The sequence below is a fragment of the Tamandua tetradactyla genome, chromosome 3 (assembly GCF_023851605.1).
Source record: "Tamandua tetradactyla isolate mTamTet1 chromosome 3, mTamTet1.pri, whole genome shotgun sequence".
Lineage (NCBI taxonomy): Eukaryota > Metazoa > Chordata > Mammalia > Pilosa > Myrmecophagidae > Tamandua > Tamandua tetradactyla.
Window position 1 is genome coordinate 173,232,052 of NC_135329.1, and position 14,729 is coordinate 173,246,780.

Sequence of the window (14,729 nt, forward strand, 5' to 3'; positions counted from 1 at the left end):
CAGAAAAACAATCCCCATCCAGCTTGCCCAAATTGCAGACTCATGAGCAAAATAAATTATCGTTGTGATTCAAGGCCACTAAGTTTGAGGGAAGTTTGTTTCTCAGAAATAGCTGGAACAGAGTTCCAAGCCTGGGTCAGGTCTAACTAAGAGGTAAGAGAGAAACTTTAAATTGGGAGAGATGTTAAATGTTTAATAATGAATGAACTAGACTTTGTCTGGGAAGTGTACTACCCAGAAAATGACACTGGTAATTGTGAAAAATGACTGGAAAAACTCTGAATTCTGCCTGAGATGTTCTCCAAAGATAAGGAGGGAAACTGCTCACATAGTTACTTGGAAAGTTAGTGGTGAGAAACAATAAAGCTTTAAAAATGTTTTTCCTGCTCACATCAGACCATGCCATTTCTTTACTAAACTCATAAAACAAAAGCCATGATGATTATGCTAACGTGTTTAGAGGGGGTTGAGGGTGAATTGGAGTAGCACTTTGAAGACACAAAAATAGCACTACATATGAATGTTAGCTAATTTTAATGTTGTAAGTTAGAAGTGACCTTTTCTGGAAAACACCCCAGAGCCACTAATCAGCTTAAATCAAGTTTGAAATGCATCAGCAGGAAGACTTAAAGTGAGCATGAGTTTGTGAACACCTCAAGGGTATTTTTCTCTATCTCCAGCACTAACGCAATGACTGGTAAGCACCCAATAATGCTGGTAAATGAATAAATGATGGACAATTCCTTCTTCACAAAACTCACCTGTACCCATGGTTGGCGGTGCCAAGATTTCCATTCTTATATTCATCTTGGCTTTCAACCCCCTAGGCTCACAACCCCCGGGGTTACACTCCCCATCTCCCAGCGTAAGCACTGGGTATGTTCACAGAACAGTCTTACTGTCAGATGAGGCGGCACTTTACTATCCACATGCCAGGCAGGAAATAATTAGTCTGACGTGACTAGTAAGTTTTTTTTTTAAGTAATATGTGTGTGCAACAAATAATTTTTTAAATAGAAAAATGCATGTGCATAGCTCCTTAATAAAATTAGTAAGAATGACTTCTAAAAAATTGTGTTTGCCAGTCATTTCTGCCATTTTAAGAGTTCAGCGTGTGTAACAACTAATGGTAATACACATAGAATCAAGAAATTCATGAGGCAAAAATTATCTTAAAGACCATCTAATCAAATCCACTAATTTGTGATTGAAGAAACTGGATTTTAGAAATGGTAAGTCTTTTTTCCAAGGTCGCACACCATAAAAGTGCAGAAAAGACAAAAACACAGGTCGTTTCATTCATAGTCTGGGAGACTTTTCTTTATACCAACCTCTACCTGATATTCATAAAATATTAAGTCTCCAAAACATATAAAATTGTCTAGACATAGATCACGTAGACTAATAAATATTTACAAACAATAATGTTTAAATGGAATAACATTGTTGAGAAGTGGTATATTTTGAAATATCTCTATAATTAATATATTTTTAAATGAATTACTTTAAACCATCCAAGAACATTAATTTAGAATTACGATATTAGCATAGTTGTGCATGTCCTAGTTTCACAACTTTTCGTTCACTCCGTAAACAACAACTAAATATCTACAGTGTGTCAAAAACTATAGTAGGCACAAGGCATGCATCCCTGAACAAGATGGAAAATCTGGACTTTATAATCTAGTAGAAAATAGAGATATCGTAAAAGTATAATCAAGAGTATGATGAGTATGATAGAGGAGCTAGCCTTATATAAGTTACTTAAACCCAAATCTCACTTTTCTCATCTGTAAAATGAGGATACTCATGCTCCTTTTCTCTTAGAGTTATTGTGTGGATGAAATGAGCTCAATGCATTGGATAGTTATTATCCCTCAAAAAATGTTAGCTCTAGCCATTATTGCTATGGTTACTGGATAAACAAGGGGAGCATAGCAAGGGCATCCACAGTGGTCTTAAAGAAAGAGGGAAGGTCTCTCTAGGGAAGCTATGTTAAGGAAAAGTGGTAATTAGCTGAATAAAATAGGTGGGGGTATCCTAAATAAAGGGAAAGCACATTTACAAGTTTGAAGGGCTAGAAATGAGAGACAATGTACCTCATTTGAGAAACTACAGCTCTGCTGTCCAATGCAATAGCCACTAGCCCTGTGTGGTTATTTAAAATGAAATTCAAATTTAAATGAAGCGCAATTAAATAAATTTAGAAATTCAATTCCTCAGTTGCCCTAGCCACATTTCAAGTCCTCAATCATCACATGTGGCTAATTGCTACCATATGACAGCCCAGATATAGAAATCCTATCATTGCAGTAAGTTCTACTGGACAGTGCTGAACTAAAGTTCAGAATGGCTTGTATTTAGAGAATCAAGGAAACAAGGGAGGCTCATGAGGCTGGAGAAGCAGGTAGGGTCCAGATATTACAGTGGGCCTTGGGGCTGTGCTGGTTTGAAAGGATGCATGTACCCTAGAGAAGCCATGTTTTAATCAAAATCCCATTTCATAAAAGTAGAATAATCCCTATTCAATACTGTATGTTTGAAACTGTAATCAGATCATCTCCCTGGAGATGTGATTTAACCAAGAGTAGTTGTTAAGCTGGATTAGGTGATGACATGTCTCCACCCATTCAGGTGGGTCTTGATTAGTTTCTGAAGTTCTATAAAAGAGGAAACATTTTGGAGAATAGGAGTGATTCAGAGAGAACAGAGCAGAATGACATAGCCACAAGAAGCAGAATCCACCAGCCAGCGATCTTTGGAGATGAAGAAGTAAAATGCCTCCTGGGGAGCTTCATGAAACAGGAAGCCAGGAGAAGAAGCTAGCAGATGATGCTGTGTTCACCATGTGCCCTTTCAGATGAGAGAGGAACCCTGACTGTGTTCACCATGTGCCTTTCCAGATGAGAGAGAAACTCTGTGTTCGCCATGTGCCCTTCCACTTGAGAGAGAAACCCTGAACTTCACTGGCCTTCTTGAATCAAGGTATCTCTCCCTGGATGCCTTAGACTGGACATTTCTATAGACTTGCTTTAACTGAGACATTTTCTCAGCCTTAGAACTGTAAACTAGCAACCTATTAAATTCCCCTTTTTAAAAGCCATTCCGTTTCTGGCAGCTAGCAAACTAGACCAGGGGCCATGTAAATGATTGGGGCTCTTATCCTAAAGGCACTGGGAATCTCTTCTTAATAAATCATCTATAAATATAAGATAAATTAAACTTTAACTATTTTATCTAAATTCCCTCACATCCCTTTTCAATTGTTGTTTTCACAACACCCTTTTATAATATGTTTCCACTGTGAAGAAATTGAAACAATAGAGATTACATTCACGTTAATGCCTTGTGATTCTATGACTTGACCAAATCCCAAGAGCAGCCAATCTGAATTCAAACTTCCTTTTGCATAAAGGGATCTGTTACTAAATTTAACTACATTATATATTTTTGTGTGTGGACAGAGAATCGTTAATAAGAAATGCTAGTATTGCTGTCCATAGATTTCATTGAAAAATAAACATTAATATCATCAAAAATACTGAAAATACCTTTTCAAAAGGAAAGCATTTTTTCAAGTTTACTGTCTACAAACAGCTTACAATTTTACATCTGCTTTTCCCTATCTGAGGAGAGCTAGACAATTCTACATAGAAAACCAAGTAACCTTGAGAAAGATAAATTGTTGGCATGGTTGTTATTGTGGAAAACATGCACAAAACCCAACTGTCAGTTACACTGTCCTTGTATCATGGGCACTGCCACAGCTTTTAAAATTATGACATGGACTTTTACTAATGAACTTTGCAACTATTAAAAAACTGCTGCTATTCTTTTAGCAACATGCATTCCTCGCATTATTAATCTCTCAAGCCCCTTCATGTACTTAAAATCTAGCTATAAGAACACTTGAACCAATAATAGAGCCCAATAAAATTCCTCACTGCAGAATCTAAGAGGAATTCTACATGAGGTCCAAAACAAGAATAAAAACATTTCCCATTTTCTAAGGGAAAAAAATTTCAGATTAAAGCCAGTTTATAGTGGGATGGTTCTTTAGGACTTTGTTCTTGACTTCAACTTGGCCTTCTCAAGAGCTTCTGAAGGTTATGGTGCTTATTCACAAGAGATTCTTCATTATAAATGGAGAGATATGTCAGGACCAACAAAGCAATCTGCAAATTATTAGGCATTATATTCAACCACGTAGTTATAATATACAGCTCTCAGAAATGTTGAGGATGGATGGCATATTCAAATGAATTGATTAAATAAATCACTTACTAGCTGAACTCTGATTTCACAGTATTTATTTCTTCAACTTATTTTCTTAACTCTATGAAAGCCTCCAAAGTGTAAGGTCTGGCTATGCATGATCACCAAATTCATTCAACTAAAATAAAATGTATTTGAAATATTTCTTCATCTTTTATTAGATATATTATTTTTCAACCCATCATATTTACTGTTCTATAGCTGCAGTCACAGATATTTATTCCAACAGTTTGTAATTAAGCTCCCTTATTTAAAAAGGAGGCCTAGAAGCAGGTCTTGCTTTGCACTGTTCAGCAGACAAATTCCACATGATCATCAATTCTCCACAAAGTCAATTCTTCTTATAATTATGCATCCATGGAAAAAGCCTTAAAAATTGGCAACCAGAAAGAATTTTCCAGCAGTTGTCAATGGGTAAACCTAGAAATCACCAAGAGAAGCCAAGCAGTTTCCACCCTCCAAAAAATCGAATATTTGCACTTGACATATGTTTCTCTGAAGCTTTCAGGTAAAAGGGACACAGACTTAAAAATCCACATTCAAAACTTTTGTTTAAGCTATTTAGGCATTTGGATTTATAAAATGAAACCAGGAAATCCAGAGTTCCCAGACTAACTAGTTAAAAAGCAAGTAGACCTTTGTTATAAAGGGGCTGTTGACTGGTTTAAATAGGAAATATCCATAAACATTATAGCATAAATCTACCTCCACATAGTTTCCAGTCATCTATCATCCATGTGTAAATCCAGCGTTGTTTCTGAGAGTTACAAAAGATTCTGTGGAGTTGTATCCAGGAAAATGTTTGAATTTATTCATTTAAAATTTACATTTATTGAGTTCCTACCAAGTCACGGATTGTTCTGGCCTCCGAAAATAGACAAGGTCTCTGTGCTCATGAGGTTATGATAAATGGAGAAAAGAAGAATGACTTAAATAGGAATTCCACATTTGCTCCTCTACCCTGTGAAGTTGTAGGGAAGTTACCTCTAGTCTTGTTTTACTGATGAGGAAACAGAAACCCCTGGGAGAAGAATCACTTGCCCTCCAACTCCATTATTACATGAAACAACTTTTGCTTTAACAAAATTCATCCATCTCTGAGTTCAAGACGACTGTGTAAGTCTCTATAGTTTACCAGGTTGGAAATTAGATGGCTTGCAAATGTGCTTCCTGAGCAAAGAATTCATAATTTAAGTGCTGGATAGAAAGTTATTTACAAAATATTCCTGTTATTTTATGAGTGAGGACCAAGAATCTGATCAAATCACAGGGCTGTTTGGTGGTAAAATCAGAATGGGAAGCAAGGTCTCCTGAATATGTTAGTGATCTTTCCAGAACATTATATTGTACCCCAAATTTTCATGCCTTCATAATAACTAGGATGTTATCTAAGACCACAAAAGATAGCATCAAAGTCCTCTTAGAAAAAATTTCTTCTCATAGAGCCTAAAATAGCTTAGAATTTCCTTTGGAAAACAGGTTGAAATAAAATTAAAACTGCATTAAATGGAGGTAATATATTTCCTCGTTAAAAAAAAAAAACACCAATGGGAAAATCATTGGTGCAATTATGAGGAATAAAATATTACCTGGGTTGCAATAATCTGTGAAGAACGTTCATTCCCTAGCCAGCATCTTTGGAGAAATTGATTGTTACTTTATGCCCTTTGTTACACATTTTTCTTACACTTAATAGCTGACAAGTGACCATTTCATTACCATAAGATGCCTCTTCTCTTTTCCAGAGTTGATTCCTCTCTTTGTGCTTCAGCATAGCAACAGTGTTCATAGGACTTATTTTAAGGAATTAGGTGCACCTTGTTTTCTATCACAAGTGCTTCTGTGGATGGTTTCATGACAGCATTCCAGTTTCTCAAACTTTTTCCTATTGGAAAGAGACCATGCACAGTTGCTGAAACGCACATTTACTCACATTTGTCCTATTCTCTCCCTGCGACAAATTAAAAATGCATCCATCACTCCCGAGTCAAAAAAGAGCCGAGACGCCTAGGTACTTACACTTTGGGTTTATGGTCCAGCGAAATTTCACCTTCATAATATTTTAGTGTCCACCTCTGCCTGGACCTATGCCAATCCATGAAATTATTAATTTATTTACCCCTACAGAATGGAAGCTACCCAGGAGCTGTTTGCATATCACAGCGGTTAAGAGAAACAAGCTGGGAACAAGACAACCAGAGTTTGAATCACAACCTGTGAATCTTGCACAATTCGCTTTACTTTTCTGTGCTTCGTTTGCCTCATCTTTAAAATTTAGATGTGAATTGTACCTTCTTTAAAGACTTCTTGTGAAAACTGAATGAAGTTATTTGAGTATAGTGAGGTCAAAATGAGATTTTCTATGTAAAGTGCTCAGAGCAGGGTATGTCCCACAGTAACAACACAATGTAAGTTAGCCATTAGTATCAGCTCTCACCTTTTCAGCTGAAAAACATTATTCATAGGCTTCCTTTGGCTGCTTTATACTCCCATGATCACATGCCTTGTTCTCAATTCCGCTCAGTAGTGTTACAACCTCTAGGCCAACTACCCTATCTAAACTACATATGCAAGGAATAATATTCTGGAAAAAAAAGGAGAGCTGTCTGGTATTACTTGGTGGAGAAGAACAAGATTTCCCTTCATGGTTTCCTCTCAGATATTTAAAAGAAGCATGGCATTCGTTCTATCAAAGGAGATGGTAAAACTCAGCAGGACAGGAGTGGTTAACAACGGTAAACAGTGTACCTAGTTTTTACATGGTAAGCACCTGGCCACGATAATGCTATGAGGCTGGTACAATTAGCATCCCCATTATACAGACAAGCAGAAGAGGCAAAGCAACTTACCCAGGTGTTCTCAAGGATATCAACACATTTAGTGTGAAGAGTGATTCATAGAATGTTTACTGATCCAACTATATGCAGGAACTGTTCTAAATACTGGGAATAAAGCAATTAAGGAAGAAGTCCATTTCCTCATGGAGTTGACAGGAAAATAGACACTAATCAAACAGACAATATAATTTCATAAAAATAACAAAGCAGCTTCATTGGTTAGAGAGTGAATAGAGACAGCATGCTAGAATGGTAAAGGGGATGTGTCTGATCATAAATACTCTAGAGGAAAAACAGACACAGCCAATAATGAGAGACTCCCAACATTTCTACCTTCCCCCAGGGATCCTCTCCCCAGGTGAGCTCATGATTCATGAGTCACCTAGGCCCACCCACCCAGCCTTTCTGTTAGTGCAGGAGAAACTATGGGTAGAAAAACTCAGCTGGCACTCAAGGCCTAAGGCCGTGAAACTTACACAGTTCCAGCAGACACTGGTGATGTTGCATACCTTACAAATTCCACAGGGAAATAGGTATGGGGAGACAAGATAGTAGATGGATTGGGGCCAAAGAGAGAAGGCTTCAGGAAGAGAACCATAAAAGGAGAGAGACAGGGAATGAAAGGAGTCATGGGAGACAATCCTCAAAAACCTGGGGACAACTGTTACTCACTTGTGGTTCTTCAAGTATGATATGGGCTCCCTGGGAGTCCCTGGGACATTTAAAGAACTCTATAAGTTCAAAAGTATTTTCACAATAATCCTAAATTAACATTTGCTTTTTTCCCTCATTCTTTCACAAGGATGAAATCTTTCATACAGACTCATTAATCTGGTTTCAGATTCTACATTGCAACTAATCTTTAAGAAACTATCACCTGTTGATTTTTACTGTAGTATTGAAACAAAATATTCCAGTGAAAAGACTGCTACCATATCCCTTAATTTTCTAACTACATATCTATATGAGTCCAGATATTCTTCTTATATTTCAACCAAATAACATTTCAACAGATTGAATGGAGAAGCAGATATGAGAATCCATCTGTCTTTTAACTTAAGCCAGATGTTAAAGAGATTTGCAAACAAGGTCACAATTCTTAGTGAACCTTTTTGTTTAGAAAATAAAGTTAATTTTCATCAAAATATGCTAATAATATGGTTAACATGTAAAGGGATAGTTATTTTTAATTAATAAATATTTTAAATATTTCTGAGTTTGAATCCAGTATGATAAATAGCAATAAGTATAACCCATATAAACAGAAGTTGTTTGGGATCCTTACTAATTTTTAAGAGTTTAAGGGACCCCCCCCCCAAAAAAAGAGTTTAAGGGACCATGATATGAAAAATGTTTGAGAACTGCATGTTTATGAGGGAATGAAGAAGAAGAACCAACTATACAACCTTTGGAGATACTATATGATCTTTATCATTAAAAATCTGCTTGAAATATGTGGCAGATTATATTTTCCAAAAGTGACCACAGCAATAATCTTGGTCCCACGTGCTCTTATTGTGACCCTCCTCCCATCAAACAGTGGAGTCTAGTCCCCTCCCATAATTTGGCTCAGCCTTAGTGGCTCATTTCCTATTCAAGGAATACACTGGAGGCAATGGTACATGATTTCTGGGGCTGGGTGTTAAACACAGCACAACTTCGATACGCCATCAGTCAAGAAGTCCAGCTAACCTAAAGCTGCCATGCTGGAGAGACTCTTTGGAGAAACCTGGAAGACCCCTTTCTGTTCCAGCTTCTAGCTGCTCCAGCCCTTTCAGCATAAATTTCCAACCTCATAAGTAAACTTGCCTTCGGATGATACCATTTTTCAGCCTGACTGCAGCTGACCCCAAATGGAACAGAAAGGAGTTACCACCTGCCCAAGTCCTGCTTAAATGGCTGATTCATGAGCAAAATAAATGTTGCCATTGTTTTAAGACACTGGAAATATGGAGTGATTTGTTACACAGTGGTAGTGACCGGATCAAACCCTCAACTGGGTGCAGTAAGATTTGTCTCAGGGAAAGGTGGAGTATACAATAACTACCGAAGGGAGTGAACGGGTGTCCACTTCTTCCATGGTCACCCTTACTGAGGACCACTGGACAGAAAAGAATGTCAGCTCAGAGGCAAGTATGTAGATGAAAAAACAATGTGATCCATTCTCTACATTCCCTATTTCCAGAGGCTCATTGGAAGCACAATATAGAAATAAATCAAAGAAGGGACAAACCAAATGGAGTAATAGAACTACTGAGGATTATTTTCTGGAAAAAGCCAAAGGAGAAAGACAGTTATTAGGGAGAAATTACTTTATGGACTCAATTTAACCAACTGTTATATCATGCTACTTTATATATTATGTCAATTATATTATTTATAGAACATTGTATCAATAGGCAATCACCACAATTTACTGAGAATTTACTATATGCCAGGAATTAGTCAAAATGTTTTATACCTAATACCTCCTTTAATCCTTCCACTATAAATCCTAGACCCATTTTACTGATGAGAAATCCAAGGCACAAATGAGTTAAGTGACTTGATCAAAGAAAAACAGCAATTACTAATTACAGACCCCTGGCTTCCAACACCCAAAACTTAACTTCAGATCCCAAGTTCTCAAGCAAGTTCCATTGTACACCCAGAGCTGAAATTAAGGCATACCAGCAAGACTTTACTGCCACAAGTTCTATTATTTGGACTTCATTTTTACTCCTACTAAAGTCAAGTGGCAAGAAGTAAAAAGAAAATAGGACATTGTCACATGTAAGTTCAGGAAATAGAACTCAAAGTGGCTACATAAAAAGGAAAGTTATCTGCTTACATCACTAGAAGTCCAAAAGCTAGTAAATTTTAGGTGGGGTTCAGTCAGAGTTCTGGCTCCATTTCCCTGTCATTTGCTTGTCCTTCCTTTCTTCCTTAAACATGTGAACACATGAAGACTGCCTTCCACAACCAAGCAAATAGCTTCGTGTTAATTTCCAGCAAGAAAAAGAGAGAAACTAAGTTCTTGTTTTTTCTTAAAAGGAACTCCCTCCAAGACTCAGCTAGAAAGTCACAAACCTGCTCCTGAGCCATTCACTGACAAGAGAGTCAGGACTCCTTTGACAAGCTGAGACTCAAAAGAGATCAATTCTGGGACTGGCATTAGAGTGGGTTCTTTGTTTTGTTCCCTCTCTGCACCCTGCACCCCATCACATAGGCTTCACATGCATATTTGAAAGGAAGAAAGAGGGAATGAATGCTGGGGAGACTCCAGCATTGCTGGCTATGACAGAAGATGAAGCGCTTAGAGGACAGAAGCAGCAGCAGCCACCACTGATATTCACTGAAAGATTACTATATACCAAGTGCCCTGCTAAGTTTATTGCAAAATTATCTCATTTAATCCCCACGACAACCTTATATGGAAGATACTGCTAGGAATATTCTAGTAATGTTCTTATTTTACAGAAAAGAGAACAGATAATGCTCAGGGCAGTTTAACAATTTGCCTGAAGTCACTCAGCTGCAGATCAAACTCAGGTCTGTCAGATTCTGAGCATGATAGAAAGCTGTTTTCTTCCATCTGGAATTCTGGAATTTCCTGCTACATTAAGAGAAATTCATCTCCCTTCCCGGGTGTAACAATGCTGCTGGAAGTTTTCATGTTCTGACTTAAAATACAGAAAGAGGGAAAACATGGCAAACTTTTAATGGTAACATTCATCTTTTTCTCTTGAGAGGTGACTGTCTCTGCAGAACTTGTGAAACCCTGACTAATAGCAGGTGGCATTAGGGATGAGATGGGAGGATGAGAATGTTAACAATTTATTATAAATGATTTTTCAATTGAGGAAAAATAGGAAGTGTGCCAGAAGTCTGTGGATCAGAGGTCAACACCTGCTCCTCCCTCCACGTGTCCACAGCCTCTGACATTTCATCTGCTGGGAAATCAGACAGCACTGAGATGCCAGCCAAGCTAGGCAGCACCAGGGACTTTCTGCCAGAGACTGCCATGTCCCAGCCTCCTGAATACTACTCAGTGGTACCATATTCCCTTAAATGACTCATCCAACCCAGTATGGTGCAGCAAAATAAAAGCTAAGCATGACTTTACATGGAAAGCAAATGCCTTGATGCATCATCCGTGTGTGTCTTAAGTGACAATGTATTGCTTCATTGCTAACGTGCATTCACAGGTGTCTTTGGGAATGGAGGAATGAACTGTCCCTCTGAAATATGCTTAAATATCCAGCAAATATTGGGTACTTATGGTCTGATGCTATTACTTATTGACAAAAAATTGGCTTGGGGTTCCAGTTTCTAGTGGTTAACTTTTTTATATTCATAGGTCTGGATGAACAGCAAGCTTTCTTGCTAGCTCCCGAGGCCTGTAGTTGATATTTTCTAGCCCTAGCTCATCGATTAGAAGCCTTTCCTAGTCCCAGCCTTATATTGGGAGCTTGAGGGCTCATTGTCTGTGCTGCTCTTTCTGAATAGAAATTAAAACTTAAGGCCAACTTCAAAGGTATTAATCTTGTACAAAGAGTCAATAATAGATGGTTATAGGGAGAAACTACCATTGCATGCTATGGCCAAGATTTAACAGGAAGACATCACCAGTGCCACAGCAATACTACAGGGAAATAACTGGGGGAGGTGGGGGGTGGGGGGGAAGGACAAGAGTTAAGGGGAGTTTTGGATTTTCTCTTTGGTAAGGGTGTGTTTGTCATATTTCTCTTTGGAGCAATGAAAATTGTGTAAAAATGAGAGTGATGATGATTGTACAACTCAGTGAGGATACTGTGAGACACGGGTTGTTGATTTTGAACATTATCCGTGATGCTCAATGTATGCATAAGGCCAAAGGAGACAATGACTGAGAAGCAGAAAGGCAAACTGTGCTGTAAACATATAATGAAATATGATGTGGCTACAGAAAGGAACGAAGAGAGGCATGCAACAAGGTGAATGAACCTTAAGGACATTTTGTTGTGCAAGATAAGTAAGAGACAAAAGGATGAATATTGTATGGTCTCTTTTAGAAAACACATAAGAAAATTGGGGCCTAGATTGTAAGCTCTTACAGCAGTCACAATTAAAGCTTTATGTGTTATTTTCAGATTCTGAGGTGCTGTGTTATATGTGTATAACCTGGTATTATCCTGGAACTTTAGATACCTGTAATGACACCTAAGACTCAGAGTTGGAGTTCAGCAGCTCGGAAAGTCAGCATTGCTACATACAACAACTGTTAAAGAAGCCAAAAAAAAGAGATCAGGCTTCAATTAGAGATAGGACCAAAGCTGATCTGGTTGGGACTAGGGCAAATCAGAATACAGGGTAAAGGATGACAGTGTCTGTATTTAGAACTTCATCTACTGTATGCAACCCAAAGGAAGAAGCTGTATGTTGTCCAAAACCTAAGTTTTCTGTAGCACAAAATCTAACTCAACATGTTTGAATAGTTCATTTAAACAACCCAAATATATGGAGCCCAGAATGGGAACAAAGGCTTGTAATTCTGTATAGCTTAATGTAAAACTTGGATACATCCCAGAGTATGCAGTAAGCAGATAGTTAAAAAGTATAGACAATGTCCCTTGAGGGATTGGAGAAAAAATGTGGAACTATTAAATTTCCCCACCTGGGAAACCCTTGATACGCTCCCAAACACTAGGGACTCCCAAGTTAGCAGCCAAACCCCTGATCTTGAGGCTTGTTCTTATGAAACTTATTACTATAGTGGAGAAGCTAAACCTACCTGTACTCATGCCTTGGAGTTACCTCCAGAGAGCATCTCTTGTTGCTCAGATGTGGCCTCTCTCTCTTTATCTGCAAATAAAATCATCACCCTCTCCACCACGTGGGACATGACATCCAGGGGTGTGAGTCTCCCTGGCAACATGAGACATGACTCCCAGAGGTGAGCCTGGCCCTGGCATCATGTGATCAACAATGCCTTACTGACCAAATGGGGGAAAATAAATGTAACAAAATAAGGTATCAGTGGCTAAGAGAGTTCAAATAGAGTCGAGAGGCTATTCTGGAGGCTACTCTTATGCAAACTTCAGCTAGGTATTGTTAATTGCTATGATTTGCCAAATCGTGACCAACATCATTCCTGTTAACCCTAAGGAATACCCAGGGCTCTATCTGAGATCCTACAAAAGTAAGCACTAAGTTTAGTTTTCAGAAACCTAAGGCCTTCAGATGGTTCCTAAGACAGATAAGTCCTAAAACCCAGAGATATCTGTCTCTCCAAGAACATCAACCAGTTCCATTCCCCTGTCCCATAATGCCTCTTTCCAACATTAAAAGTTAGTATGGGCATAATGCAAATATTCCTAAAGATTGGGAAAAGGATCAAAGGAGGGAGAAGGAGGCATTATAACAGAGAAATTAGGATACAATAAATGAGTATGACTACTAAATCATTATATTGATATTTCATTTTAGTCTCTAGTGTCTTGGAATAACTAGAAGGAAAAACCTGAAATTGTGGAACTGTAACTCATACCAAACTTTGAAATCTGTTCTATAACTACTTGTTAAAATGTATTTTGAAATGTATTGCTTTTTTGTATGTATGTTATATTTCACAATAAATAATGTTAAATAAAAAAAAAAACTTAGGACCACAAACTTTAAGACCTATATCTGGTTCCTATATTCCTGTGAATTGTTCAGCCTCTGCTCCTTTCTTACTTTTAGGTAACTATGTACCTCATTGCTGTGCATTTTCCCATCATAATTGTGAGCCCAATTAATTTTTTTTTTACTAAGAGATATTGTAGGTTCATAGAAACAGGCAGGAAATAGAGTGCCCCTTCATTAGAGTCTTGCATTAGTGTGGTGCATTTGTTACAATTGATGAAAGAATATTATTATAATCATACTATTAGCTACAATGCATTGTTTAAATTTGGGTTCTCTGTTTGTTTTGAAGAGTCATATGGTGTTTTTTTCAAAATTTTTATTATAATAGCATATATCCAGCCTAAAATTTCACCCTTTTAATTCAGTGTCATTAATTACATTGACAGTGTTATGTTACTGTCACCACCACTGATTACTAAAATTATCCCATTACCCCATATAGAATCTCTGTGCAATGTAAGCATTAATTCCCCTTTTGCTACTCCAACGATAGCCCTTGGTAATTTATATTCTAGTTTCTGACTCTATGAATTCATTTATTCTAATTATTTCTAAACAGAGAAGTCATACAATATTTGTTCTTTTGTGTCTGGCTTATTTCACTCAACATGGTATTGTTCTTAGTTTTTATTTTCTCATTTAAAATTTAATTATTTACTTAAATGATTTAATAAGGCTTTGGAAGGAGACATTATACATTAGCTCAAGATGCCTCAAAGAAGGAGAGTATTTGGGAACCCTCTGTCCTTTTCTATTAACTTAAAATTATTTCAAAATAAAAAGCTCATATTTTTCTTTAACATTCCTTTGTTTAATATTTAAATAAATATTTAAATTTTTTAAATTTATTTAAATTTTTTAAAAATTAAAAATTTTAAATATTGCATTTCCTTTATTCTGAATTTCTTATGCTACAAGGAAAGATCATCAGCTTTGTGGTCAGCTAGACTCAGATTCAAAGCCTGAACC

The 14,729-nt window shown here is 37.3% G+C and overlaps 1 protein-coding gene across 21 annotated transcripts in view; it reads right to left on the minus strand.

The window, feature by feature from the left end:
* Positions 1-14,729, minus strand: part of LOC143676488 (uncharacterized) — a 339,453-nt gene that overhangs the window by 124,030 nt on the left and 200,694 nt on the right. For 10 of the 21 annotated variants that reach the window (XR_013172135.1, XR_013172133.1, XR_013172129.1 and 7 more), the window contains one exon: positions 5,995-6,160. The exons of the other annotated variants lie outside the window; for them this stretch is intronic. Coding sequence is in view for 2 of the 10 variants with exons in the window: in XM_077151996.1 (XP_077008111.1) it covers positions 5,995-6,064 (70 nt within the window). In the remaining 8 variants the exon portion in view is untranslated. The remainder of the gene's footprint in view (positions 1-5,994; positions 6,161-14,729) is intronic. 21 annotated transcript variants of the gene reach the window in all.